This window comes from Ovis canadensis, chromosome 3 (genome assembly GCF_042477335.2).
Source record: "Ovis canadensis isolate MfBH-ARS-UI-01 breed Bighorn chromosome 3, ARS-UI_OviCan_v2, whole genome shotgun sequence".
Lineage (NCBI taxonomy): Eukaryota > Metazoa > Chordata > Mammalia > Artiodactyla > Bovidae > Ovis > Ovis canadensis.
In genome coordinates, this window is record NC_091247.1 from 3,138,129 (window position 1) to 3,166,128 (window position 28,000).

The 28,000-nt window shown below is 68.5% G+C and overlaps 1 protein-coding gene across 2 annotated transcripts; it reads right to left on the reverse strand.

Annotated features, from left to right (window-relative positions):
• Nucleotides 1-59: 59 nt before the first annotated feature.
• Nucleotides 60-27,944, reverse strand: GPSM1 (G protein signaling modulator 1). Of its 2 annotated transcripts, XM_069579914.1 has the most exons (14): nucleotides 27,641-27,944; nucleotides 20,248-20,469; nucleotides 19,377-19,512; nucleotides 18,562-18,704; nucleotides 18,222-18,345; nucleotides 17,918-18,033; nucleotides 17,198-17,353; nucleotides 16,249-16,357; nucleotides 15,093-15,216; nucleotides 9,247-9,317; nucleotides 8,384-8,563; nucleotides 2,998-3,154; nucleotides 2,489-2,697; nucleotides 60-1,484 (listed from the first exon to the last, which is right to left on the reverse strand). In XM_069579914.1, exons 1-14 carry the CDS (start codon nucleotides 27,703-27,705, stop codon nucleotides 1,278-1,280), a joined length of 2,019 nt encoding a protein of 672 aa, XP_069436015.1. In that variant the 5' UTR covers nucleotides 27,706-27,944; the 3' UTR covers nucleotides 60-1,277. The 2 variants fall into 2 exon arrangements, with proteins under 2 accessions (XP_069436015.1, XP_069436017.1); XM_069579916.1 differs by lacking the exons at nucleotides 15,093-15,216; nucleotides 16,249-16,357; nucleotides 17,198-17,353; ... (4 more) ...; nucleotides 20,248-20,469; nucleotides 27,641-27,944 and adding an exon at nucleotides 13,482-13,634.
• Nucleotides 27,945-28,000: the final 56 nt, after the last annotated feature.

The window sequence follows — 28,000 nt, forward strand, 5'->3', positions numbered from 1 at the left end:
CCACTGGGCCCCCAGGAGGACAGAGACCCTCACCAGCTCTCATCCCGACACAGATGACATCCACTTGGCAGACTTTTATTTTTTCAGGAAAAACAAGAACAAATGTACCTCTTGGGCTGGAAAGGACCCACTGACAACATGGCAAACACGTGTGAGCAATAAATACACATCGCCCTCAGGCACGAGGCTGGTCGAGCCCTGCCCCCCGGCCCCACGCCCACCACCCCACCTCACCGGAGGCCCCCGAGCTCCCCAGGCTGTACAGAGGGGCAGGGGTGCAGTGGCCTCCTTGCACTTGCCGAGCAGGACCCTGGGGCTGGGCAGAGTGCCACCCAAGAGGAGGGGCCCCCTTGTGCCTGTGATGGTGGCGGTCTCCCAAGGGGCCTGTCTTCTGCCCGACCCCTAGGGCGGCTCACCCCGCAGGAGAAGGGGGTGATGTCATTCGCCCCGCGGGGTGGGGGGGCTGGCTGCTCCACCCGCCCTGCTGATGGCCAGTGGGGTGGACCTTTGCCAGCTGGTATGCCCAGAACCAGGCCGGCTCAGTTCCTGGGCTCCTGGGCTTGGAGTTGAGGAAGGTGGCAGGCCTCCCAACCCTGTGGGCTCATGACGACATGCCTGGTGGGGCCCAGAGACCCTCGTTGGGGGGGCATTGCCCTCTCAGGCTGCAGGCTTGCCAAGTCTCCGTGTGTCCTCGTCCTCCAGCCCCGGCAGGAAGCGGGACAGGGCCTGGGAGGGGCCCTCCCAGGGGTGAGGCTGAGTTGGGGCGGGCACGCCTGTGCTCAGCACACCGGGGCCAGCTTCCGGAGAACAGAAATGCCCGTCACTGGTGGCCCCAGAGAGGAGGCTTCAGAGACGCCTCTGGGGGTGGGGGGGGGGGGGTGGGCAGCGGGGCTTCACATTTGGCCGGGCAGTGGGCAGGGAGAGAGTGGAGAGGATCCAGACAGCACCTGGGCTTCGGAGCCGACATGCTGAAGGCCGGCCTGGGGCAGGGCGAGGGCGAGGGCAGGGCTGCGGGAAGCCACGTACCGCATGGGGAGGGCGCAGGACAGGAGCGAGCCCCGGCCTGAGCCTGCTGCCCTGGGAGGGGGCGCAGAGGGGGCTGGGTGCCCGGCGTCCGGCGCAGTGGGCGGGGCCGCATGGCTCAGAGCCTGCCCTCAGCCGCAGCCTAGGGAGGCTTCTTGGTGGGGAGGGGGCCGTGAGCATCCTGTTGGTGAGCACACCCCACCCCAGCCCCGTCCAGGACTGGGGGGTGGGGGGCAGGCCTGGCTGCGGGCGCCTTAGCTGGCACCGGGCTGGCACTGCTGCCGGGACTCCGGGGGCCCGCCCACCTCCTGCTCCGGGCTCCCGGCGAGGTCCACCCGCTGCTCATCCATCCGCTTGGCCTGGACCCTCTGGATGAGGCTGAAGAAGTCCTCGTCGGGCATGGTGGGGCCGCGGGGTGGCACATCGGGGGGCGGGCAGCGCTGGTCATCGATTCTGGAGGACTGGGCAGATATAGACACGCAGGTTGGCGCCTCCTGTCCCCAGCCTTCGGGGCCCCGGCCCAGGGCTCAGGCACCTCAGGGACCACTCCGAGCAGGGGCCGCCATCCGGTGGCAGTGCCCGCTCAAGCCTGAGAGCCGCTCGGGCCACCTTGGGCCTCCCTGGGCATCAGCTCCAGAGGCAGACCTGGGAGCCAGGACCCAGAACGGCCCTTGCAGGGAGCCTCAGGGTGTGGCAGGGCTGGACATGGGGCTGTGCAGGCAGCCTCCCAGGTTTGCTCCTGAGGCCCCCAGGCCTGGGGTGTTCTCGAGCCACAGGGACAGGGTAGGGCAGCACGGAGCTCCCCAGGGCCCCGTGGAGTCAGGGGGCCCAGGGGGCAGCAGGGCTTCTCTGCAGGGTCTGGCGCAGAAGGGCTGGGAGCCGGTGCAGTCCCCGGAGCGCACGTGCATGTGGGCGGGGGGCTCGGGGGTTCTCGGAAGGGGCTGGTTTGGAGGCTCCGCGGACTCGCCCAGGGCGGCGCTGTCCTCTCCTCTGTGGGATTGAATGTCACATCTGGAAACTCCCCAGCTTCCTGCATGGGTGGGGCGGACGGGCGCTGGGGCTGCCCCCTCCCCATCCACTTCCCTGGGGGTTGCCAAACCCCTGCCTGGAGCCGTGGGTGGCCGGACCCCTCATGTCCTCCGCACTCAGGCACAGCCTGGTCCTCAGTTTTCTCCATCCAGAGGTGGATGGCTGGTGGGGTACCCCAGGCCACAACCCCGGGGGCCCGGTGATTCCCTCCAGCTCGACTCCTGAGCCCTTGGTGACCTTCTCAGGGGGCCCAGGAAGGGCCCACAGGGCTGAGCACCCACGGGCACCTGGTAACACTGGCTGAGCCAGCCAGGGGGGGCTGCTCCCTCAAAACACCCTGAGACAGAGGGACCAGGGCCCCAGCCAGGAGGGGGCCTGGGCTAACCCCGGCAGGGGGCACAGATGGGGCGGGGGCAGACCCCGGCTGCAGGCCCACCTGGCACTTGATGAGCATGTTGAAGAACTCGTCCCCTGGCTCCTGGGGGTCCCCATCACCACGCAGGTGGCCCAGGTTGTTGTGGGTGATGCGCAGGCCGGGCAGGCTGCCCACACTGGCACGCTGGTCATCCAGCCGGCGGCTCTGGGAGCTGGCGATGAGGTCAAAGAACTCCTCGGTCTGTGGGGAGGCCGTCAGCGAGGGCTGGGCTGCAGGGCGCCAGAGGTCAGGCTAGGGAGGCAGGGACCCCGCCCAGGGGCCCCCGAGAGCGCCTCTGCCAACCCCAGACCCCGGCTGCTCTCAGTCAGCTCTGCCAGGGCCCCCCCAGGGAGGGGAAACCGCAAAGCCCAGCCTCCCACGCCCACTCCCTACACGACCCGGCGAGTTCCAGGGGACGGGAGGATGACAGGTTTCAAAGGACTGCAGCCTGGGGCTCCCGGTGACATGGGGCGCTTTGCAGCTGGCCTGCCCCGCCCTCGGAGCCTGCAGCAGGGTGGGGGCCGACTCACCGACCCGACCCTCCAGGGTGGGGGTGGCTGTGGCTTCGGCGGCCGCGGGCTGGCCGTCCTCCAGGGGGCAGCGCTGGTCGTCCATGCGGCTGCTCTGGAACTTGCTCAGCAGGTCGAAGAAACACTCCTCGTCGGAGGACGGGGCCCGGGGGATGCTCTGCGGGCCGGGCGGGCAGTCAGCGTTGGCTCCAGGCCAGCCACAGGGTGGTCCTGCCGTCCCGCGTGGACCCCCGGACACGGCCGGGGGGCTGCTCGACTCGGACCAAGGTCCGGACCCTCCTCTCTTGCCCGCCCCGTGCCCCCAGCACCGTTCTCCCCCACCTCTCCCCTCCCTCAGCCGCCGCTCCGTCTGGGTCTCCCTCAGCCTCCCCAGACGCGACATTGGTGTGCCTCCCCGCACTGGCGGTCACTGCCACCTGCCAGCAGCCTCCCTGTGCCCCAGGCCCCCTCAGGCACTCATGTCTGTCCCCTGCAGTGAGCGCCACCTGTGCCTGTGTGCCTCTGGAGCCCTGGCGCCCAGCCTGGTGCTCACCACTGTCCACTAAACGAACAGACAAGCAAGTGGGTGAGCGACTAGACCCCTTGGCAGGTAGGGAGCCTTCACGGCCGCTCCACACACTCCAGGTGCCAGGGCCCTGCCAGTGACCCAGGAGGTGCCAGCCCCAAAGGCAAGGAACCCGACCTGGAGGAGCTGAGGGCGTGTGTGTTCCACCCCAGCTGCACTCTGGACCCGTTTATAAAATCCCCGATCGGTGGGCATGCCCAGAGGACAGCTCAGGTGGGGGCCAGGACCCTGGGCTGGGGCTGAGGTCAGGCTAGGGGGGTGGTGCCCTCATCCCTGAGCCCCCTCCTCCGAGCACTGGCCAAGGGGTGCATGCAGTGGCCCAGGGTCTGCTCTGGGTTGTTGGGGCAGGGCAAGAGCCGGGATGCCAGGCTGGAGTCCTGGGGGAGATGCCCGCGGTGGGCATCACTGTGCACCGGTGAGCGCCAACGCTGGGGCGAGAAGGCCCCCTGGTGGGGTCGGGATGGGAGGGCCGGGGCCATGGCTCTGGGCTTGGGGTGGGACGAGATGGACAGGCGTGAGACCAGGTCACTGAGGCAGGCTGAGTCCCACCTGGCAGGGGGCCTTGGGCAAGCCCACTTCCACTGGCCTCAGTTTACTCTGTGGAGGGCATGTTGGAAATGGAGGACCCCCGGCGCTCTGGACAGCCCATCGCCCGCCCCTCTCACGGGGAGGAAGTTCAGTCCTGGAGCGCAGCCTGCTGAGACCCAGGCTCGTCCACTGGCCGACGTGGGCGCGGTGGGGCGGGGCGGGAGCCAAGCGGGTGGCTCTCAAGGAGACCTTGCTGAGGCTCAGGCTCTCAGGTTACCCCCTTCCTTACCCCCTGCTTGATCAGGGCAGGCCCAGAGCTAAGGCTGGGGGTACAGTTTGGAGTCCTGCCTTGCAGGGATCTGCTCTCCTGCGGGTGCCCATGGAGCCTGGAGGGAAGGGACAGCTCACGCCGACCGGCCCAGAAGGGCCCTGGCTGGGGGACTGGCTTCACCCTGTCAGGGCCTTGGGGACCTGCAGAGAGCGGCCAGGGGCTGGGGTCCAAACGTGAACTGAAAAGGGCTCCGCACAGGGCTCTGCTTGCAGGGGTGGGGGAGCCCAGGCTGATGGGTGAGGGTTGAGCACAGCCCCGCCCCACCGCAGGGGACAGCTGGTGCTCCCAACCCCCACCCCGGCCTCTGGCCCCGGCTGGGGTCTCCCAGGTGAACCACGGCCCGGGTGAACGATGACAGGCCCCTCCCAGGAGAGGGGTGACCCGGGGGGTCTACATCACTGGACACGTGTGCCCCCAACGCTCCTCCAGCCTCCCACAGGCTGAAGCTCAGACTCCAGGGAGGCACCTGAAGGGGGCAGGTTGCTGAAGGCTCCTCCATTTCGGCCAGGGCTGGGCTGAGAGGGGGCCCCTCCCGGCTGTTCCACGGGACCATCCCAAGCCGGGCTCCCCAGGCACCACGCCAGAGACACCTCTGCCCAGAACCCGGGACCAGCCCAGGGCCTGGCAGCTGTCCTCCCCCAGAGCCCAGGAGCACTTGTGAAGGGCAGGCACCTCTTGTGCTGGGCACTGCTGGACTGAGGCCACAGGCGGAGGGGGAGGCCCATGCCCTTCCCTCAGGACAGAGCCTTGCTCCCCAGCAGGACGCACCTGGAGACCTGGGCGCCCCCCACGCTCTCCTTAGCCCGACTTGGTCTTTCTATCCAGGAGTCAGGCCTGCTTGAGCCCCACTCCAGCCCCTCCTGCAGAAGCGTCAGCCCACCTCCGGGAGCCAGCCCTGGTGGCGGGAACCCTCCCCACCCCTGGCCCGGGGCCCCTCCCACTGGGCCAGCTGCCCAGGACGGAGGGCGGGGGCCAGATGCCCTGGACTTGCCCCACGGCGCCGGCCCCCCAGGGAACTGCACTGGCTGACCATCCACCCACCCCGGCCCCCAGGCGGGGATCGCTTGGCCACCTGAGTCCAGTTCCCGGAGGCCATGAGCCTCCACCGCGCTGGGGACCCCACACTCACGTGGATCCACAGCTGCTCCAGTGGCAGCCAGATGGACTGGGGCGCGGGACCACGTGGAGCCCGGGCAGGAAGCCAGGGTCCCTGCTGGGCAGCCCTGCCTGCAGAACCCAGTGCTGCCTCTCTGCCCAGACCCACCCGGCCCTGTCAGCCTGATGCTTAAATAGGCCCCAGGGCGAGGGCACCTCCCCATCCCCGCCCACCCCCGCTGCACGCACACACAGACACAGACACTCTCTCCGTAAAAACTGAGATGGGGCGCGCGCGCACACACACACACACGCACACTCTCTCTCTCCGTAAACACTCAGAAATGGGCCACACGCACATCCACACACACACACACGCACACTCTCTCTCTCCGTAAACACTCAGAAATGGGCCACACGCACATCCACACACACACACACGCACACTCTCTCTCTCCGTAAACACTCAGAAATGGGCCACACGCACATCCACACACACACGCATGTACACACACACACATGCACACACTGTCCGTAAACACTCAGAAATGGATCTCCCTGAGCTTGGAGCCTCGGGCGGTCACTGCAGCGGGGTGGGGGTGGGACTTGTCAGGAGCACCTTCCCGCGGACAGCAGCCCCTGCTTCCTGCCTGAGCCGGCCCAGCGCAGGGAAGAGACAGAGGGTGGGGCCCTTCCCTGTCCTGGGCCTCGGGGGGGGGGCCCTGCCCAGTCGCCTCCCCACGCAGCAGTCCCCTCACCCTCTGCCCAGCCTCAGACTAAGACTCAGCCAGAGCAGCCTCCTGCTGCCCTGGCGGGGAGGGCATCCCTTTCTGCTCTTGGAGGACTCTGGGGTCAGTGTCCGCCTGGTCTGGGGTCGACCACCCAAGGCCTCTTGGGGAGGCAGCCATGAGCCCCGAAGGAGAGGCGAGGACGGGATGGGCACAGCAGAACGCCCTCCTGGGCCCCTCTGTCCGGCCCCCTCCACTGAGGGCTCAGAGCTGCCGCGCAGATCGGCCCTCCAAGGCTGCCTATTTTCGGGTGCCTGCTGGACACGAGGCTCAGCCTATCGGGGTCCGGGCCTCCAGCCCAAGAAGCCAAGCTCTGAACTTCGTGTCGTGGGATCTTTCTTCAGGGGCACTGCCTCGGCCTGCAGCCCCACCTTCTCCTCTACACAGCCCCACCAGGGGGTGTCGGGGGCTGACCCTGGCTCAGAATCCCAGCCCACCATTCCCCGCTGGAAGCCCTCAGGCCATCTCCTTCCCTCCCAGGGGCTTAGGTCCCCTCCAGGGCTGCGGTGAACAGGCACCCGTGACACCCTGCCCCTCAGCGGCCACCTGTCTGGCAGAAGGGGTCCCAGGACTGCAGGTGCGTGGAGCGGCTGGACCAGTGGACAGGCAGGTCGGCCGGGCTGTGACTGGGCGGCCTGTGCTCGCCTCCTCAGGTCCTGCCTTTGGGGCCCAAGGCTCTGGGGCCCCCACATGGGAGGGTGGGGTGTATGGCTTTGGCTCAGATGCCTCTTGGGGACACCTTCCAAAACTGCCTTTGTGTAGGGAGGTAGGTGTGGCTGAAGGGTTCTCGAGAGTCAGACTAGTTTCTGCACTTCCTGCTGTGGGGGCAGGGGTGCTGCCAAGCAGCTGGGGTGCAGGCTCTGCCCCCGCCCTCAGCCCCCGTCTCACAGCCCGGACAACCATCGGCTGGTACGTGCAGTCCTGCGTGAAGCCAGGCGGTGGGGCAATGAGCGTAGGCCAGGGCTTCCTGCTCCAGAGCCCACTGTGGCTCCCCGACCGGGTCCTGTCCTGCCCACCCCCTCTGGGTGGGCTACTCCAAAATGCCCCCGACCTTCAGGGCTGACACGGCCCTGCTCCCAAAACCCTGCCCCAGGACAAATACTCGGGCCTCTCAGACCACACACAGCCACACCTAGTCAGACCCCGAAGTCACTGCTGCGCCAGGGACAACGTCCTTGCCCCAGGGGCCGAGGGGGGTGCCAGGGCCGGCCCCTTTCCCACAGGCAGCGCCAGCAGCAAGCAGGCCCTCTCACCTGGGGCCTGACGGAGCCCCACGCAGGGGTCCCAGCACCTTCCTCGGCCCTGCGCCCTTCCCTCATCCCACTCCACGGACACAGACTGTGGCCGTCGGCCAGCCGCCCAGTGGGGCTGGGGTGAGGTAGGGTCAGCGGAGGCCGCCCCAGGCGTGTGGGAAGATGGCTGCAAAGCATCTAAGAATACCCAACACAGCACCCACAGCCTGCGGAGGCTGGGAGGTGCTGACTAAACCCCTGAAGGAACTATTTTTAGACTAATTCTCAGAGATTTGGACCTAGCGGTTCTGCGTAGGGGGAGGGCTCCAGGCTGACCTCTGAACCTGCACGCTTCGGGGCATGTGCCCCTCTGTGCCTCCTGCACCTTGAACAGACCCCGAGGGCCTGGAGAGGCCAACTAGGTGCCCAGGCACAGCGGGACGCCTGCCCGGCAGCAAGGAGCCTGCCCCTCCCCCCGCACCCCCGTCTGTCCCCGTCCATCTGTCCACCCGGCCCCTGTCCATCCATCTCTGCACGCTGTGTCCCCAGGACAGGGCTGCTGACTGGGCCCGAGGACCTGAGCGGCATCCCAAGCTGTCCTGAAGACCCCTCCTGGGCTGCCTGTGGTCCCTGTAATGAGGCTTCCGTCCGGCCAGTGAGTCAACACCGCACTGAGTGCCCTGGCCTTTCAGCAGGACCTGTGTCCACCAGGAGCCAGGAGTCAGCAAAGACCCACAACCTCCTCAGCCCCTGGAGAGACCCCGGCCCGGCCTCCAGGAGGGTGGATCAGGGTGGACAGTGGAGCCCCCCCAGGGGCTCCGTCAGCGCCTGGGGAGGGGTCACCTACCGTGCGAGGCAGCTGCACCCGGACGTCCGCGCTGTCCAGTGGGGAGTGGCCGCCCTCCCGCGGCCTCCTCTCAGCCGAGTCGGGCCCTTCCTGGTACTTCCTGCTCCTCACGGGGAGAGGGAGCAAGTCCCTGCCGGGCCCCCGCCAGTCCCCCGAGTGGTGGCTGTCTCCATTTTGCTCCTGGAGGGGGGAAGGCTGGGCATGGCCAGTGGTTCGAACCAGCGCTCCCCAGCGCGGGGGGCAGAGGGTCGCCGACCCCGGCGGAGGCGCTCGGGTGCCCAAGGGAAGAGAACACGAGGGGCCCAGGTGGCCAGGGGGCAAGGAGAGGCAGGGCGGTGCTGCAGGAGTTCAGACTCCCCCCACCAACGCCCACCTTCCCGGGCTGAATGCTGGGTGACCGTGGGAGGCCCTGAGCCTTGTCCATAATGGAGACCAGCGTCCAGTCCACTGTGGGAACCAGAGGCTCCGAGAGGGCAGGCCACGGCTCCAGGGCCACACAGCACCCTCCCCTGGGGGTCCAGAGCGCCAGGGCCCACTGTTCTACCTGCGAGCAGACGGGGCGGGGGCTGGCCAGGCCGCGGGGGTTCTGCCACGTTTAGGGACCGCGGCTTGACCCTGGGTGGGTCGAGCCTTGCTGGCGGGACCGAGGGGGTGGTGAAGGGAGCCCATGGAAGCCATGGGGCCTCCAGGGGCCCCTCTGGGCAGGGGTGGGGCCTGTGCAGGGTCCTGAGCCACAGAGGGCGCGTCGGCCTCCCCTGGCACGGACTGGATGCAGGCAGGAACCCCAGCGGCGTTTACAAGCTCCACACACACACCCGGGCTGGTCACACCCTGTCCCTCAGCTGCCTCAGGTCCCCACGCACCCGCTCCAGGGGTAGTCTCAGCAGGTCCCAGGTCTCCGCGCTCAGCCTCTGCGTCCTCTTGGGTCTGGCTCCTGCAAGAGAGCAGGCCCGATCAGCTGGCACCAGGCCCAGGCTTTGAGGTCAGCCGGCCCGGGGGCTAGGGACCAACAGCTCCCACCTCCTGACCCACGTGGGGGCCAGCACAATGTCCACACAACTTCCGTGCCCCACCTGGACAAGTACCCAGGTGTCCAGAGGGCGCTGACCGCACAGGGGCCAGGCAGAGTCTGGCTTGCTGGGCCCCAACCCCGCACTCCAGCTTCCCACCGAGTTCTGGGCCTGGCTCTTCCCCACCAGCCTTTGTGTCCACTGTTCCCTCCCCCGGGACGCCCCTCCTACGTCTGCACGGCCGCGGGCCTCAGCCTCTGCTCTGCGGTTCCCTCGTCCTGCACCCTCCCCATACCTTAGACAGCCCAGGTCCTCCCGGGGGGCCAAGCAAGCTCGCCTCTGAGGGCTGGGCCGGATGAGCCCAGGAAGTACAGGGCGAGGGGCAAGCAAGGCCTCGGGTGTTGGTGGACACTCTGGGGGTCTCGTCTCAGGCCTTGGACCTGTTAACACCCTGCGGAGCTGGGCGCCCTCCTCCTCCTCCACAGTCAGACAGGCAGGCTGGCGTGTTGCCCAGCCCCAGTGCAGGGGAACCATCTCAGATGCCCACTGAGCCGCAGTCACAGATGTGGTGGGCTGCCCTCCGAACCCCACAGCACCCGGCTCCCTGTGAAGCTGAGCTGCCCTGCGGACACCTGTGGCAAGGCGAGGCGAGCTGGACTCGGAGGCCGCGCCATCCAGCCCCTCGCTGCGGCCAGGCATGCACGCCACGGCTCATGGCCACGGGGGGCAGAGCGGGAGCCCCCAGCCTGGCACCCCCGACCCCAAGCCTGGGCCTGTCTCCTGCACTTGCACCCTCCGTGGGAGACACGGTACCCAGAGGGGAGCCGACTCTGGCGGCCAGTCTTCCAGACCAGTCCAGACTGAACAAACGGAACGTCTGGAGCCTCACGAGGAAGGGGCAGGCGTCCCGAAGCAGCTGGAGGCGGCGGCTGGACTGCCGTGCCCTCCTCCCCACCCTGGCCCCCAGGGGTGAAAGGAGCCACCCTGACCCCCATACCGCCGCTCCCCAAAGGCCAAGAAACATGCCAGCCGGGCTGGTGATGCCAGGGGTCCTTGGAGGGGCATCTGTGGCCACCGTCCCAGAGCTGGGGAGGGAGCGGCCGCCACGGCCTGACCAGCTGTGCCAAGGTGTCCGCAGGCCTAGGACCAGGCCAGCTGCCAGCCCCCAGCCCTGCTGCCCAGCCCCCTTGGTCAGGCCAGGCCCGCTGTTGCCCCCACAGAAAACAGCCGCTGGACGGTGGGCTTCAGCCAGGCCCCGAGCCAGAGGGGCACAGCCTCGGCCCACGGCTGAAGGAGAGGAGCAGAAAGAGGGGAACCCCGCTGCCCACCACGCCCACACAAGGAGTGAACAGAGCCAGAGGGACCCCCGTCCCAAGGCGCCTACTCACCCCAGCTGGCGGGGCCTGCTCTCAGCTGCCCTCACCGGACTCCCTCGAGGCCCCACGCGGCTTCCCCATCCTGGACACCGGGCCCCAGCCCCGCACAGCTGCTCCCGTCCCGCCCCGGCCCCCACCACCAACGGCCCCTCTGAGCCACGCCCGGCTCCGGGGCAGGCCCCCTCATGGCCCTTGCGGATGGCGGGCAGAAGGCCCTCCGGCTGGGCTGGGCTAAATGCACCCTCTGTCTGCACGGCACATTCTGAACCCGGCACTTCCAACGGTCCTAGGGCTGAGCCGGCCCTGACTGGGGGCATTCAGGCGCCGCTGGCTGGCTTTCTGCCCTGCCCACCCGGGGGTCGGGCCTGGAAAACTTCCTGAGGACTGCCCACCGCCACCCAGTCTGAGCCCCTCACCCTCATTCCTGTCCCTACCGGGCATCTCGACACTCCTTGTTCCAACTCGCAGGTCTTTTAGCTGCCCAGCCCAGGGCCCCTGGCTCCGTGCTTGCATCCACTCCCCGCTCCTGGCGGCTCCACCTTCAGAGTCCGCCCTGAACCGCCCTCCCAGCCCTGCCCTGTGGTCCCTCCTCCATGCCAGGGCCCGAGAGAAGCCCCAGAGTTCTGGGGACTCATATGAGGTCCACGAGACCCCCACCCCCTCCCCTGCCCCGGGGCCTTTGCACGGCTGTTCCCTCACCCAGGCTGCGGTTCCTCCCCGAGCTCCGGGCACCCTCCCTGCCCTCCTTCACGTCTTCACTCAAATGTCATGTACAGATTGAAAGTTTGGGTCCCCCAGATTTCATATGCTGAAGCCCCAGACTCCTAGGCGATGGTCCAGGCAGCAGGGCCTGGGAGGTAGTGAGGGTGACTGAGGCTCACAGCAGACAGACAGGCCCCCGGGGGGCACAGCCCCTCCACACTCTCAGCTCCACCCGTACCCCATCTGCGCTGCAGGACAAGGCCCCCCCACAGAACCCCACCGCGTGGACACCTCATTGCTGGACGCCCAACCCCCAGAACCTTGAGGACTAAGTGTCTGCTGGCAGGCCACCCTGTCTGTGGGCTTCCTTACAAGGCTCAAGCTGGCCGTGACCGCGGCCTGTGCGTGGCTCACCTACTGCTGTACTCACAGCTGCCTCCACCCCACCCCAGACCCCAGCCAGCTCCCAGAGCACCTGAAGCATGACTGCCTTTCTGCACGGGTCGCTTTTTATCGCTGCTGCGGCCCGCAGACTCGGAAAGGACCCAGCACGTAGCAGGTACTTTAAGAATAGAACAAGTAGCCAGCGTTTACTGAGCGCCTACTGTGTGAGGCCACGTGCAGCTTCATGCGCTGTCCCCTCCGGGCCGTCCCCGGCAAAGAAGGTCCCAGCCACCCTCCAGGACCATGGACACGGGGGCTCAAGACAAGGCAACAGCCTGGAGAAGGCCGCAGAGCCCCGGGGGACGAGCCAGAGCGGGATGGGCTGTTGGGTCGCAGGCGGGCCCACGTGGGGTGGGTGACAGGGCAGGCTCACCTGGAGAGCCCTGGAGGCCAGGCTGAGAGGAGCCAGAGAGGAGACAGACACGGGGACAGGCAGGCGCCCGTGGCCCACGGCCCTGGTCTGTCCATCGCGGGAGCCTGCGTGGGCTGCAGGCCACTTGCTGAACGCCGACAGACAGAGGGCTGGTCTTCAGCCCTCCCGGGGCGTGAGTCGTGCCCTTGTCCCCGCCCACCACCTTCCCAGGATGACCAGCCAGCCCGCTTCTCAGACATGGACACGGTGGCTCAGCGAGGTAACCTGGTCAGCCAGGGCCAGAGCCCTCAGCCTAAGCAGTCACTTAGGTGTGACACCAACATACACCCCGCCTCCAGAAATGGCTGGGCGTGGTGTCCAGGGACTCCTGGGGCTCTGGGGCCAGGGCACCACGAGCAGGGCCCAGAGGGTGAGGGGACTGTGGCAGGCACAAGCTAGGGCGGTGGGGCGGATGGGCGTCCCGCAGAGGGGCCGGATGGGCAGCCCCCCAGGGCTCGGGACTGATTCCCTCGTCCTGTGCACCAACCATGCCGCCGGGGGTGCAGGAAACTGTCCACCGCGCCCCGCCCCCGGGGCACCCTGCTGAGACGGGCAGGGGTGGGCACACCAGGCACCTGGGGAGGACAGACCCTAACCCGGGGCATTGGCGGCAAGGCGGAGCCCCGCCCACCCAGACCGGCTCTGGGGCCTCTTTGCTGGGGTGGGGGCAGAGAGGGCCGTGTGGGTCACACGGACTGAACCCAGCTGGCCCTGGGGCCTGCAGCTGCACACTGCCCGTCTTCATCGAGGCTGGGAGGAGAGGCCCTGAGGCCTGGGGCCCAGCCGGCCAGTGACCACCAGGCCCGGCACCACCACAGGCCTCACCGGTGCCACGAGGCAACGCCCACCGCAAGGGCCGTGGCCGGCCCCCCCGACCCAGGCCAGGGTCTCCCTCTTCCTGTGAGGACACCCCTCCACCAGGGCTGGTTGCACCCCTCCCACTACCAAGCTCTGGGTTTGCAGCTGTCCCCCCCCAGCACTCCCCGCGCCCAAGACAGTTCCCAGAAGACGGCCTCCCAGCTTTCCGGAAACTGGGCCAGACCACCGCCGGCGCTCAGCGTGCCCCGGAATGCACCGGTGAATGAGTAAATGAGCACACGATGCCACTCCTGCAGACAGCCCTGCTGCGGCCCCCGCCCCCCAACCAGTCTCACCGGATCCGGGGTCTCCTCCAGGGCTGCCTAGACTCAGGGTGCTGGCCTGCCTCCTGCAGTGGCATCCCCGGGCCCCTTGATCTGCCTCCGCAGGCCTGGGCCCTGCTGCCGTCCGCCCAGGAGGACGGCCTCATCCAGCGTCTGCTGGCGGCCAGGAGCTGGCGGCCTGGGGGGAGGAGACTTCCGGGGGCCCTGGCGGGGAAGGGTCTGGCCCCGGGCAGAGCAGAGGAGCAGGCTCGGGGAGGACAGAGGCCGCCTTGTTCCCGCCCCACCCCGTGGCCCCCTCTCCTCTGCCCGCCCGGAGAAGGAAAACACCAGGAGAGCGGATGGCCACTGGGCCGCGCCTCCGGGGGAGTCCTTCAAGATGCTGGGCCCGGCCCTGCCCCCACCCGCCGCTGGGGTTCCCAGAGGGCGGTTTTGTAGGGCCAAGCGTGCCAGGGGGTCCTGGACAGAGCTGCCACCCTGGGGAGACCTCGCCTGCAGGGCAGACGTCAGCGTGCACAGGTTGGGATGGGGTGGGGAGCGAGGGGAGGGGGGCCACACTGCTCCCCACCCTCACCGGCCACAGCACCCCCAGAACGAGGGCGGCAGAGGGTCCCAGAGCCTCTGCTGCCTCCCTTCCATCACAGAGGGCAATGCGTGTCCCTGGCTTCCAGACTGGCCACTGTCACGAACCCCCCAGTGTTACAGCCCAAAACCCCAGAGACCCAGTACCGCAGCCAGACGGGCCAGGGAGCTTCAGAGGCCAGGGCAGGCAGGCACCTGGGGAGCCCAGCCACGAGGGACCGGGGGCCGGACTCCCCGGAAACTTGAGAGCCACCTCTCCCCCTGCCTTTCCCCTCCTCTCTCCCCTTCCTGACCCCCCTGCCCTCTGCCCCCCAACACACACTCACTAATCTCTGCCTGGGGGAGTGTCACTGACCTACACGGGGCGAGCCCGCCAGTGAGATTACAGGCTCTGTGGCCATCAGCTGGCCTCAGGTGATTGGCATCCAGCCTCTGGCTGGTTGGGCCCCCCTCCCTCCTTCCAGCAGCCCTGTCCCCACTATGTCCCTACAAGAAGCCCTCCCCCAGGCCCAGCCCCCTGCCTGGAGACATTCCTCAGTCTCAGGGAAGGGGGGCAGCCAGGGAGAAGCCCCCCTCCCCATCCTCATATCTGCCCTGGTGATAAACCTGAGGGGCTCACTCAGAGTGACCCCAGGCCCTCGCTGCCTGAGAGGCAGAAAGGACCGGCCCCGGGCCCCCTGGCCCCGCAGAGACCCCGTCTGTCCGTCACCACTTTCCATCTCTGGATCCAACTTGCCCCCGGCACCCCGTCGTTCGCCCACCCCCCACTGAGCTCCGTAACAGGCAGGTAATGGGCCTCAGAGGCTGACACCCCGGGGACAGGGGCTCAACACCTTCTGAGGGACCCCGTCGCTAACCTGGCAGCTCCGTTAAACGTTCTCCAGTCTGGGGGCAGACCCCACCGAGCCCCCCAGCATGAGCCAGTGTCCACCAACTGCTGGCAGCCCACCTGCCAATCCCTGCCCTCCCAGGCCCCTGCACCCGAGCTGAGGTCAGAGCCTGGGGCGGGGGCCGTGGGACCTCCCGCTCCGGCCCGTAACTCACCTTGGGCCTCATAGCCGGCCAGGTCTGGCTTCTCTGCGGCTGCCGGGCTGGCCAGCCGGCCCAGAGCCAGCTGCAGCTGCGCCACGTTCATGCGGGCCGTGAGCTCCCCGCTGCGGTCCCCGACCTGCGGCCAGGGGGGCCGGGTCAGCAGGCCCCTACAGGACCGCCGCCACCCCGGGGCTCCAAGGGCACCGGGCCCCACCACGCCCAGAGGGGTGGTCTCCCAGGGTGCGTACAGCCCCCCACAGCCCAGTCCAGCTGTGCCACGTGGAGCCCTCCGGTGGGCAGGCGGCCTTTCTCAGCCTCACATCCCCCGGAGCCCTGGCGAGCACCCTCGTGGCAGGGAGGTCTTGTGCTTACCCGCAAGCAGGACACAGGAAGGGCGGGCGGGGGACCCAAGTGGAGCTCCAGGGACCCCCACCCAGGCCCTCCCCTGACCCAAGCTCCCCTGCCCACCCCCCACCTCCTGGACACCTAAGGGCCTTGCCCGTCCCTGGACATGGGGCGGTGGTGGGTTTGGGCAGCCCTGGGGAGGGAGGGGACCTGGCTCTGTACCTGGGGCTGCTTCCCAGGGGAAGGGTGGGGGCCAAGGACCGGGAGGGGTGAGGCGAGGCGGGGCCAGCCAGGAGCCAGGGCCCACCCATGCCCACCAACCCAGAGGCGACCCTGGCCACGGTGGGAGGGCCTGCGTGGACAGGCCCACTTCCCTAGGAAGGTGCCTGGTTGAGCAGTCCCAGGGGAAGACCCTCCCCGCGGAGTGGCTGTGCCTTCGTGCCCAGGACTGCCCCTGGCAGGTTATTTCCACTCAGGTGTTGGGTGCAGGCATGCCGAGGCCCAGCCTGGTGCAGCTCTGGCAGGGACAGACGCAGCGGAGGGTGGCTTTCCAAAGGCAACACTGACACTTGGAGGGGTGAGAATGAGCCCCTGCTGCCCCTCCCGACCGTCTGGCTGCAGGAAAGGAGGGGCCGCTAGGCCCTTGAAGTCACGGAGTGGCGGGGCCCCTTCGCAGGAGATGGTGACCACCAGGAAAAAGTTCAGGGCACACAGAGGCACATGGCCCAGATGTCTGCAGGCAATGCCAGGAAGGGCCAGGGGAGGGCTCCAACACTGGTGAAGGGCAGGCTTGGGGGCTGAGGGCAGGGCAGGCCCGGCTCACCTCCTGGGAGATCTCCAGGTGCTTCTTAGCAAAGGTCAGGGCCTGGGCTGGGCTCCCCATGGATACGTAGGCATTCCCCAGGCTCCAGCACGCCCGGCCCTCGCCCACTCTGCCAGGGAGGGAAACTGAGTCCATATCTGCCTGCCAGGCCTGCCAGCCTGCCCACTCAGTCCCACCGTCCCGAGCCCCCAGCCTCCAGGTGGTCAGGCCCCCTACCATGGGAGGTGGTAAAGGATGGGGAGGGTGGGTGGTCCAGGTGTGGCCTCGACCACCCCCAGGTGGCCGGTGAGGCTCTCACCCTGGTGGTGACAGCGACTTCATTTCCTTGGCTCATTAATTTTTAAATTGAGGGAAAAGTAATATAACCTCAACCTCCATAAAGTGCACAATTCAGCGGCCCTATGTACATTTACAATCTACAGCCCTTGCCTCGGACTGCCTCCAAGACATCGTCACCCAAAAGAAAAACCACGGCCCCTTGTGAAGCCTCCCGGCAGGGCGGCTCTTTGGGAGACCCCTCCTCTCCTCTAGCCACGAGGGGCTCTGGCCTGTGGACTCCGAGCTTTCTTGCTGTGGCCGCTACCCCCACCCCAGACCTGCACGAGCAGCTGTGAGCTTAGGGGTCTTGTCAGTCGGTCTGTCTCTTTGCACACAGGTGTGGAAAGAGGGAGGCGGGAGGGGAGCGGGTGTTGTTCAAGGGGGCAACGGGCCAGGGACTGGGGCCCAGCCGGCCCAGCACCCAGGGGTCTCCCCAGTGCCTCCCGGTGAGCGGCGCGGCTGACCTATGGAAGAAGGCTGAGCCCTAGGCGGGTGGGTCCCCTGGTGGTCAGAGGCAGAGCGGGGCTCAGACCCAGACCAGCGGGCCAACAGGCTGCTGTGGTTGGCCTGGGGCCCGAGGGGGCGGTCGGAGCCCCCGAGGGCCTGCACCGCCCGCGTCCCCGCCGCACACCTGTCGGCCAGCTCCTGGGCGATGAGCAGGTGCCGGAGGTGGTACTCCGCCGCGCGCTCGTAGTCCTGCAGCAGCGTGTATGTGTTGCCCAGGCTGTAGCAGGCCTGCGCCTCCACCGCCTGGTCCTTGAGCTGCCGGGACAGCTGCAGCGTCTTCCTGGGGAGGGGGGGCGGCGTGGGGCAGCAGGGGGTCACCCAGGAAGGGAGGAGGGTTTCAGGATTCCCCTCCGCCGGGGGCCAGCGCATTGCTTGCGCTCCCCAAGCCCCCTTCCAAGGGGTAGACAGGGATGCGGGGGTCGTGGATCCAGCCCCAGGATCCCACGGGGGCCTCTCTGGGCTCTACCAGTTGCCCCTCTGGGGCAACACAGAGCACTGCCCCCCTCAACCCATGGCCCCAGGGAGGTCAGGCAGGCAGGCCTTGTGGCGGGGGCTGGGTGGGGGGGGGGGTGCCTCCCTGGCCTGGTGTCCAGGCGCCCTCGCCCACGCCCTCCTAGGGCCCACCGGCTGGGCAGGCAGGCCTTGACGGGGGCCAGGCGGGCAGGCCCTGGGAGAGGCCAGGCGGGTAGGCCCCGGGGGGGGCACTGAGTGGGCAGGCCTTGGGAGGAACAGGTGGGCAGGCCTTGTGGTGGGGGGTGGGGAGTGGGACGCCTCCCTGGTCTGCTGTCCAGGCGCCCTTGCCCAGCCCACCCTCTCCCTGGCCGGGCAGTGGGGGGCTGCCTACTTGTAGTACTCGGCGGCCACGTCAAAGCGCCCCAGGAATATGTGGGCGTTGCCCAGGTTGCTGTAGGCTCTCCTCTCCGCTGCTTTGTCTCCAAATTCCTTAGCGATGGCCAGGCGCTGAGGACACAGACGCAAGGCCTGAGGTGGTCACGGGGCAACCCAGGACCTGCTACCGGTGGCAGGCGCTGCCCCCCTACCCAGCATAGCCAGCCCAACATCCGCGTGCCCAGGGTGCAACCCAGGAGCCCAGACACCCAGCCCAGACGAAGCAAGGGGGCTGGGGGCAGCCCCGCCGTTCCGCTCACCTCCTTGTGGAAGGTCGTGGCCTCCGTGAAGCTCCCCAGCAGGTAGTGGGTGTTGCCCAGGTTGCCGTAGGCCCTGCCCTGGGCCGCCCGGTCACCCAGCTCCTTCACCAGGGACAGGTTCCTCCTGGACGCCAAGTGCGTGTGAGCCATATCCCCGCCAGCAACGCCCTGCCGCCCGTCTAGGCTAGAGGATGCTGAGCCCGTGGCCCCCGGGGGTCATGCCCCCTAATGGGAGCGTCTCAGTGCTGAGCTCGAGGACTCTGGTTTTCGGGCGCCAAGGAGGCCAGGGGTGGGTGCTGTGGGGAGGGGAGCCACCCGGGGCCCCGCCCGTTCTGCTTACTCGTAGAACTCGGAAGCCCGGCGCAGTGTCTCGCGGACAGCAGGTGGCAGGTGCCCCGGGTCCTGTGCAGCGCTCCAGGACAGCTGCTTGCCCTTGGCGTGGTACACGTTGCCAATGTTGTACAGAGCCCTCGCCTCCCCGACCTGGGGGTGACACCGAGACCGGGGCTGCCTCCAAAGCCGCAGTCCCAAGGAGCCGGGCGCCCAGACCCTGCGCGCAGAGCTGGTATTCCCACGGCCTGGTTTGTGGTCCTCCCTGCCCCTGGGGCTACGAGCGCAAGGGCATCCCCTTGTCCAAACACTAAGGCAGGGGTCATAAGGAGGGGTCTGTCCCTCCTGGATCACCCCTCTAACACCCCGGGTAAGGACTCCAGCTCTGCCACCTCCAAGGGGGACCGGGCCAAGTCGGTGCCCTCTCCGCAGTGGAGCCCTCCCGAGGCAGTGACGTCATCCGTACAGAGGCAGGGACGCTGACCCCACAAGGTCACCGGGAGGACACTGAGCAGCCATCAGGGGCTCAGCAGAGCCTCTCTGCCCAGGCTTCCTCCCAGAGCCACCTCCACCCCCGCCGCCCCCTGGCCCAGGAGCGATGGGGACTATCGCTGGACTCAGCGGGGAGGTCGGTGAGAGGGGAGCAGACAGGGAAAACGGGGGCCCAGGACTCAGCCCCACGGCCTCCACGTGAGCCAGAAGCGCCCTTGTTTCTGAACAGGGACCATCCCCCATCTTCCTCCCAGCCGGGGCGCCTGGGGCCCTGGGTGGTATCCTCTGGGGCCCAGTCCCAGCTGGGGCGCCCAGCCAGTGCTGCCTGCCCACCTTGTCCCCCTGTTCCTGGGCGATGTCCAGGTGCCGCTGGCAGCAGACGACGGCCTCATCAAAGCGGCCCAGCACCTTAAGCGTGTTGCCCAGGTTCCCACTGGCCTTGGCCTCCCCCATGCGGTCACCGATGGTCCTGGAGGGCAGAAAGGAGTGAGGGGCCGAACTCAGGACTGAGCCCAGCATAGACCCAGGTGAGGGCCTCTGAGGACCAGGGGCGCCCATAGTCCCTGGGATGGTGCTGGGCGGGGGTCCCCAGGCGGGTGGGCCCAGCCCAGGATCGCCCGTCAGCCAGGTCAGGTCTCGGGGAGGCTCTGGTGAAGCCCAGTTTCAAGGCTGGGAACGCCAGGGAGCACAGCTCAGGGCTGGAGGGGGAGGCCTGTGGCCAAGGTGCTCAGAACGGAGAAGCCCGGCCCTGCCTGGGAGGTCTGGGGACTGGGGTTGGGAGTGGACAGGGAGGGGCAGCAGGCGAGGGGAAGCTCTGGAGACCAGAGGAGACTGGAGACCTTGGGAAAGGGGGGCTTGTGGGAGGGCGGGGGTGGGGCAAGGGACTGAATGGGCGGGGGTCCGCGGTGGAGCGGGGCGGGGTGTGGCCGGGGGCTGAATGGGTGGGGGTTCGCGGGGGCGCGGGGCGAGGGCGGGGCCTGAGTGGGCGGGGCAGGCCGCTCGGGGTGGGCAGGGGGCAGGACCAGGGGCTGAATGGGCGGGGTCCGCGGTGGAGCGGGCGGGGGCGGGGCCTGAGTGGGCGGGGCAGGCTGCTCGGCGCGGGCCGGGGGCGGGGCGGGGGCTGAATGGGCGGGGTCCGCGGTGGCGCGGGGCGGGCCCCGGGGCAGGCCGCTCGGCGCGGGGCGGGCGGGGTCGGGCCGCTCACCGGGCCAGCAGCAGATCGTGCTTGTGGTACTCCAGCGCCCGCGCGTACTCCTTCAGGTAGAAATAGGCGTTGCCCAGCTGGCTGTAGATGGCACTCAGCGTCTTCAGGTCCTCGGTGCCCACCTGCACGGCGGCCTCAAAGAAGGCCACGCCCGCCTTGAAGTCGCCCGCCTTGCACAGCCGCTCACCCTCCAGGGCCAGCTCTAGGCACGAGGCCTCCATCCTGGGCAGAGAGGACGGGTCAGGGGTCTCAGCGGCCCGGTAACACCATCAGGCCTGGGGCCCTGGCTCCTCCTCGCCACCGCGGGCCCCCCCCCCCGGACGGCTGGGGCCCGGCTCCCTTTGGATGAACGAACAGAGGCAGCTCTGAGTTGGGCGGCGAGCCTACCCCCCCAGGCCGGCACGCTGTGTGGCTCACTGTGCCAGAGCCTCACTGTCTGTCCCCACCTGCCCCCGCCACCAAGCCCAGGACCCCAACTGCCGGGCGACCGCATGAGCACAGCTGCAGCCACCCCTGCAACTGGAGGACACAGCCTCCGGCCCGGCTCCTGGCTGCTGGGCAGAGGGGCTGCCCCTGGGCCAGGCGCCGCCCGCCACCCTCCAGAGGGGCCACAGCGGCCTGGGGCGGGCCCGATGCCCGCTGAGGACAGGAGGCTCATGGGGTCACGAGACAGTCGGGGCCACATTGGTGAAAGCCGATACCAGCCCCTTCCCTGTCCTGTGTCCTAGAGTGGTGGGGCCCAACCTCCAAGCTCTTGAACCTCCTAACCTCTGGGGGCAAGGCTGCATCTGAGCCGATGTCCTGCCCTGGAGCCAGAGGGGGACAGGAGGGTGGCAGGCACAGAAGGAGTCTTGGCGGGGGCCTAAAGAGAGGGCGGGGGCTCCTGCCACCCCACCCCACTGAGACAGCCCGCAAAAGTGCGCCCCGGAAAGGTGGGAGGCGGCTCAAGACCCCGTCCGCATCCCCTTACTCCCACTGCCTTCACGTGTCACCAGAGCTCGTGGAAGAGTAACTTAAAGTGTGCTCGCCAAACGGCCCGCTGCACCCCCGAACTCATTCCCACCTTGTTAGGACTGAGCAACGCCAGGAGTTACCGGGGAGTCAACGTATTTCCCTAAGAAACAGGCAACGTTTTCTAGGTCAGTGCTTCTCAACCGCCCTATCCAAAGGCCCCTCTGAGACAGATCACAGTGTCCATTCGTGCTGCCCCTGAGTCGTTGAGAAAACCAGGTGACACCTCGAGAACAGGCCGGGACGCAGCTGCGAACCCCCAGAGAAGCTGAGCCCTGTGCCCTGCACCCCACAGGCTCAAGGCATTCCCCGGGACCCCCCCACGTCGGGGTCACTGATCCTCTCCTCCTGGAGGGTGCAGGGCCTGCGCCTGGGGACCCAGCCCTCTCCCAGCCTCCCCGAGACTCAACCAGAGGCCCGCAGCCTCTGAGAGCCGGAGGTCAGGGACCCGGCCTTGAGACTCGGCCGTCAGACCTGTCAGCGGGACCGCTGACAACACACCCGCCTCGCCGAGCACCCTGCCCTCCAGACGCCACATCACTGCCCACGGGCAGCAGTACCCCAACCGCCAGGGCCATGCATGGGGCTCCTTAATTAAGGCCTGCTTGTCCCTGCCCAGCTGCTTGCCACATGGCCAGCTGCCCTCTCCTTCCCGGGGACTCAGGGTCTAAAACGTGGGCGTTTCCGGAGCCCCACGGGCACTGACCCTGACCTGATCGCAGGAGCCGCCCCCTCCCTGCCCAGACACACGGCAGCAGTAGCTCAGAGGTTTCTGGAGCGGGCAGGGCCCTGGACCTAGACGTCAAGGGCACAGGGGTGCGATGCCAGGGTGTGTGGCCGTCTCCGGGAGTGCCAATGGGGGGAGGCCTCCTCCTGGGGGGGGCGCCAGGCAGGGGGGTCCCGGGAACCCCACCCCCGCCCCTGCAGGTTGCCCACCCACCCGCCTGCCCGCCACACCTCTTCCCCCGCAGGTCTCGCATCTTCTGCACATACAGCCACAGCTCCAGGCCCACAGGCAGCAGCAGCGGGCGCGGGCGCGGGGCGCCGTACACCACCTTGCACACGGCCTTTTCGGCCAAGCTCAGGGCCGCGGGTGGGCCCTCGGGGACAGCAGCCGGCATGCCGGGGGGGGCTCTGACCTCCTCCCCGGCCAGCTGGTCCTGGCTGTGTGCCGGCCGCGGGGTCCCGTGCCCCCGCCCCCCACCCTCGCCCCCGGGGCAGCGGGCTCCTACAGACCCCCCAGGTCTCTGGCAGGTTCTCCACAGCCTCCCAGGGCCTGTGGCGGATCAGAGGATCAAGGGCGGCTCAGAGCTGGGATCAGCACCGTCAGCAGGGCGGGCGGGCAGGAGCCCCAGGGGAGCCTGTCCACATGCTCCCCTCAGGGGCTGGCACACAGCCAGCAGGGGGAGCACAGCACCAGCACCCCCCGCCCCCAGACTCTTACTGCCCCCCAGCCCTGTGGCGGTTCGGGGCCAGAACCCGGCCACACAGCACAAAGGAGCCTGGAGCACCTGGTCGGTTTGTGGGAGCAGCGAGGACCCAGTGCAAGTGGCCCCCCACCCCCACCCCCAGAGCTGGGATGGACAGGGTCTTCACCTGGCCCTGCCCCGTCCTCCTGGACCCCTGCCGTGTCCGCCCCTGCGCCCAGCCTGGCCTGCAGCAGGGTCAACGGGGGCACAGGGTCCAAGTCACCCTGTTAGTCCCCTGAGCCTCCGGGACGCTGCTGGGTGACCAGTGCCTGACCATCGAGTGAGCTCCAGGCCTCGAGTGTCACCTGGGGGCAGGGCCTGGAGGAACCCAGGGCTGGGGCCTTGAGATGAGCAGACACCCTCCAGCCACCCCAGCGCCTTTCCTGAAACCCGCCAGCCCCTGGGCCACCTTCACAGCCCGCTCCCAGCTCCTCCAGCGCTGTGGCTGATGAGGAGGCTAGAGTGACCCTCTCTGGGCAAAGGGCAGAGCCTCTGGAGGAGCAGAGGTGGTGGGGGTGCTCAGTGCTGAAGCCCAGCCCCGGGGCTCGGTCTGGCAGAGCAGCGGGGAGAAGCCCAAGGCCCCTCGGGGCACCTCAGTGACCCACCCCTGCTGGGCGCTCTGTCCGCCCACCGCCCCCACGGCCCCGTGGGCAGCCCCTCCTGCCAGGTCGCTCGCCTGTCTCAATCACGGGCCTCGGCCAGGGAGGAGGCCCAGCGAGGCTGCAGCAGGAACCCGGGACAGGGAGGGAGAGGCTCATGGGTAGTGAGAGCCAGGGTGGGCCCTGACCCCCAAGACCACCTGGGTCTGAGCAGAGACAGGATGGCGGGGGGGCGGTGGGAGGCCTGGGGCAAAGCCGCCCGGGATACTGATCCAGGCCAGCATCAGCTTACCAGGGTCGGCAGACGCTGCTGCTCTGGCCGGGGCAGGGGTGTCTGGGAGGGCACTGGGTGGGCAGATCAAGGGTGTGAGGATGAGGACCGAGGCCAGCCGCACCCACATCCACCACCGGGCCCTGCTTCTCAGGGGGTCCAGGACAGGGCACCCTCCTCCAGTCCCTGAGGCCTCTGTCCACCCCCGGGACGGCTCAGCTGAGGGGCAGGACAGGGCCTGGACCATCTCCTCCTTGCCCAGCTCCTGCCAATAAACTGAACCCCCAGACTCTGCACCCTCATGTCAACCCCAGGTCCTTCCTCCGCCTCCCGGGGCAGCAGCCCCCCAACACCAGCACTGCAGGCCATCCTCTCCCCTCCCCCGCGAGACGGCCCCGCCTGGCCAGGCCCACTTCCTCGCTCAGTGAAGGTTCTGGAAGTCTGATCTCCACACCACCTCCACAGGCCTGGAGGAATCTGTCGGAGCCGTGTCCACTGGGGACGCGCTAGAGCTGTGGCACCCCGAGGCCACCGCTTCAGTATTGGCCTGTCGAGCCGGCCTGCCTGTCCCTGTCCACTGCCCAGGACACCACGCTGCAGGACGGCAGGGCCCCCAGCAGGCCTGTCCACCCAGAGGCCGCTGGGGCACGAGACAGGGGCTCCCTGGGGCTCTGGGCCAGACTGGCCAGGGCTTTTAGGGCCCAGGACTGCGGTCTCAGCTCCCCCTTCACCAGCCTCACCCCTCAAACCCAGAGAGGGGCGTACACCTGGGATTTGCCACGTGGGCTAAACGGGTGCCTAACTGTTAACCAACAGTCCCCTACAGCCTAGGGCGAGACTGGGCCCACAGCCTCAGAGGCCTCAGGGACCACACTGCCTGCTCCAGCAGGGCCCAGTCCACCCGTGAGATTGTGAAGTCCGCTCTCCAGCACCAGCACGGCCCGGAACACCTCTCCTTCAAAGTGGTTGACCAGGGTCAGCCTTCCCAGCAGCCAGACCACAGTGGCCGGGAGGCAGGGCACTGTCTGCCAAGCTCCCGCCACCTGCCCACTGGCTCACCAGTTAATGAAGTGCTTATTGACCGCCCAGCGGCCGACCTGACTGCTCTGGTCACCAAGTCACCCCTGGTACCCCTCCCACCCGTCCTCAGCGTCCGAGAGTAGCCGTCAGCCCTGGCCCCTACTGCCCTGCCCTCTGCCCACACAGGCCCCCACCTGCCTGTCTCCCCAGACGGCCCAGTGTCCCCTGGGCACCATCGCAGAGGCTCACCGGCGGGGGGCTGGGTCCCCATCGACCCCTCTCTGCTAAAGGCAGTCAGTCCTGTCCAAGGCTGTCACCCACACTCTGGGTGCCTGGGCAGCCGCCCCAGGGCCCCCACGTGACCCCTTCCTGCCGTCCCCAGAGTGTAGCCACACTGACTCCCCTTTAGTGTTGGGGATGCTCAGAACAGCAGGGACAGGCGGCCTGGTGGAGGCAGCAAGCACTGAAGGGGAGACGCGTGTCTGCCACCAGCTTCAGAAAGCGCCTGAGGGTCACACGTCCAGGGAGCCCAGTGGCATGGCATCCCCATCCGGGAACCTGCTGGTGGGGGCACCTCTAATGAGCCCCTTACCCAAGTCTCCTCTCCCAGCCCCTGCCAGGAGCACTCAGCTGCTGGCCTCACAGAAGGCAGGAGTTCAGAAGAGGACGGCCCACGGCTCCCCCACTGTGGGGGCTTCTTGGCTACCTGCCCATTCCCCCGGGCCCTCCGCCCCACACCTCTGCCCCAGCGAAACAGGCCCAGGGGCAGTGCACCAGGGTTCTCAGTGTTAATCGCTCCGGTGAGACCCCACCCACTTCTGCCTACGTGACCTGGTCCCCTCTCCAGGGCCCCTGCGGGACATGGTGGGCTCGTGGACACACTCACGCTCAGTCCCTTCTCAGTGCCAGTGCGAAGCCCAAATGCAGGACCCACTTTGTAAGAACCGGACTCATCTCCCCAGGCAGGAATGTTGGTATGGGAAGGGGAGCCACCAGGTTGCAGGGGCCAGGGGGCAGGGACAAGGCAGAGGAGACCTGACCTGGCCCCAGGGAGCCCCCCACACGCTGGGGTTTCTGGGACAGCCACCCGTGAAGTGCTCAGACCCAGTGGCTCCTGTCTGTGGGGCATCCAGGTGCCGGGCTGAGGGCAGCCCTGGGCTCCCACACCACAGCGGGGCTCCCTGGACACTCAGGCTCCAAGGGGACAGCTTTATGGCGGCCTCTGGAAGCTAGTTCCGAGCAGAAAGGACCCTGCGCATACCCAGCCACGCTCAGGTCCGACCCCCATCCCCATGGGCCTCCTCACAGGCCCTGAAAGCAGGCTCCTGCCCATGAGCTCGGAATCTCTGCCAGGTATACCCCCCAACCTCTGCCAGGTATGCCCCCCCTCAGCCTGCAAGAAGTCCAGGCAGGACCCGGGGCCTCTTGGGGTTCGCTTTGAGCTCTGCTGCCCTGCCCACAGACGGCTCCCCGAGGCCATGGTCCTTGTGCTTGTACCCACCCACACATCAGGCTCCCGGGTCAAGCCTAGTGGGGAGGCTAGCACAACGCGGACCACACGCTCCACCGCGCAGGGTTTCCCAAGGCTAAAGTGCCCAGGGGCCCCCTCCACCCGCAGCTCCCCTGCACACACACCCACAGCCAGATCAACGCCTGCCATTCTTCCAGAACGTGGCCTCCACCCTGGGCAGACGAGGCCCGCAGAGGGCCCCATTCCCACAGGGGCAGGGGGTTGGGGGGTTTGCCGTGCAGGAGTCCTCAAGGACAGGCCTCTGGGGTCAGCTGCCAGTAAACCCACTGGCACGCTCCTCCCCCTGCGTGGGGCCCGGGAGTCAGGCTGGGGGCTCAGCGCTCCATCCCAAGACCACACAATGGGGGCTGTGTCTCCAGCCAGCAGCACAGACCAGACAGAGGTGGGAGGGGCCGCCAGGGCCTCATTCCACAGGTCAGGGTGTGGAGGGGGTGACAGAGGGGCGGTGGGGCACCCGGCAGAGGTTTGCGGCTGGGCTGGAGAATCCTTGTAGCCCATGCTAGGCCCCTTGAAGACTCAGAAGCCCCCCAGGTCTTAAGGATGGCTGGGGGAACTAGATGAGGTCACTCCAAGGCAGGGGCCTGTCCAGACCATGAGGAGCCAGGCCTGCCTCCGGGAGCCGCAGCCAGGAAGCAGGCCCTGCCCAGCACTCGTGCCGGCCCCGCTCTGCCAGACACCTGCACACGAAGGCAAGCCCTCAGAGGCCTGTGCCCTCCCCATCCCAGGCCAGGCCCAGGGCATCACCTGTAGCACGCCCTCGACCAGCAGGGAGTCACCAAGCAGGCATGCGGCCCAGGGGCAGGGCCACGCCGTCATCCCCGATGGGCACAGGGCACAGGGCCCGGACCACTGGCATCACCCGGGAACCCGCCCCAGGCAGGTGCCTTTTCAGGCAGGCACACACCCACCCAGCTGCCTGGCTCTGTAACCCCAGCCCAGCTGCAATCTGCTGAAGCAGGGGCATCTGGTGGGTGGGTGGGGAGTGATGGGCCCCACCCGTGACACACCCGTGGTCCCCTCCCCACAAGTGCTGTGGCAGTGGGAAGGAGGTGCCAGGCTGGGGAGGGCAGTCCTGGCAGCCCCCACCACACACCTGCTGTGCTAGAGGCCAGCTGCTGGCAGGGCAGGGCTGGAGAAGGGGCCCCTCTCCCAGCCCTGGACACTGTGTCGAGAAGGGCCCATCTTACCCACCCCCTAGACGCCCCTCCCTTGCCGGTTTCCAGAGGGTGGTCAGTGGCAGGCCCAGCGCCCCCACCCTCGGACTCCCCTTCCTCCGCCCTGGGGCACCCTGACCCCGACACCCTCCTTCGGCACCCCGCGTCCCCCCACCCCCGCCGGCCGGCTGGGAGGGGCATCCCCGCCACGTTGCGCGCCCGCCGCCGCCGCCGCCGCCGCCGCCGCCGCCTTTGTTCCGGGCCGGCCACTCGCGCCTCCTGCGTCCACGGCCCCCGCCGCCCGGTCCCCGCGCGTCCCCGCCGCCCGCCCAGCCCACCTGGAGTAGAGGCGCCGGGCCGGGCCGGGCAGCTCGTCGGCGGCGGGAGGCGCCGGGCCCGCCATGGGGCCGGGGGAGCCGAGGGCCGCGAACCCCACGCTCGCGCCGGCCCCTCGCGCCCGTCCGCGGGCCGCGGGCCGCTGTCCACCGCCCGCCCGTCGTCCGTCCGTCCGTCCTCGCGGGCGGGAGGCGCCGAGGAAGTGATGCGCGCGACGCCGCCCCTCCCGCCGTGGCCGTGATGTCACCGCCGCCCGCGGGGGAGGGGGCGCGGGCCGAGCAGCCAGTCCCTCCTGCGTTCGCTCGGGTGGGGGAGGGGAGACGGCGCCGGGGGTGGGGGCCCCCCGCGGGGCGGGCGCGGGG

Coding starts and splice junctions, on each gene's coding strand:
- GPSM1 (XM_069579914.1), bottom strand. CDS start 27,705: ATGGCGGGCCCGGCGCCTCCCGCCGCCGACGAGCTGCCCGGCCCGGCC. Junction 19,513..20,247: donor CACGATCTGCTGCTGGCCCG/GTGAGCGGCCCG, acceptor TCTGCCCTCCAG/GACCATCGGTGACCGCATGG. Junction 15,217..16,248: donor ACCTGGAGATCTCCCAGGAG/GTGAGCCGGGCC, acceptor CCCTGGCCGCAG/GTCGGGGACCGCAGCGGGGA.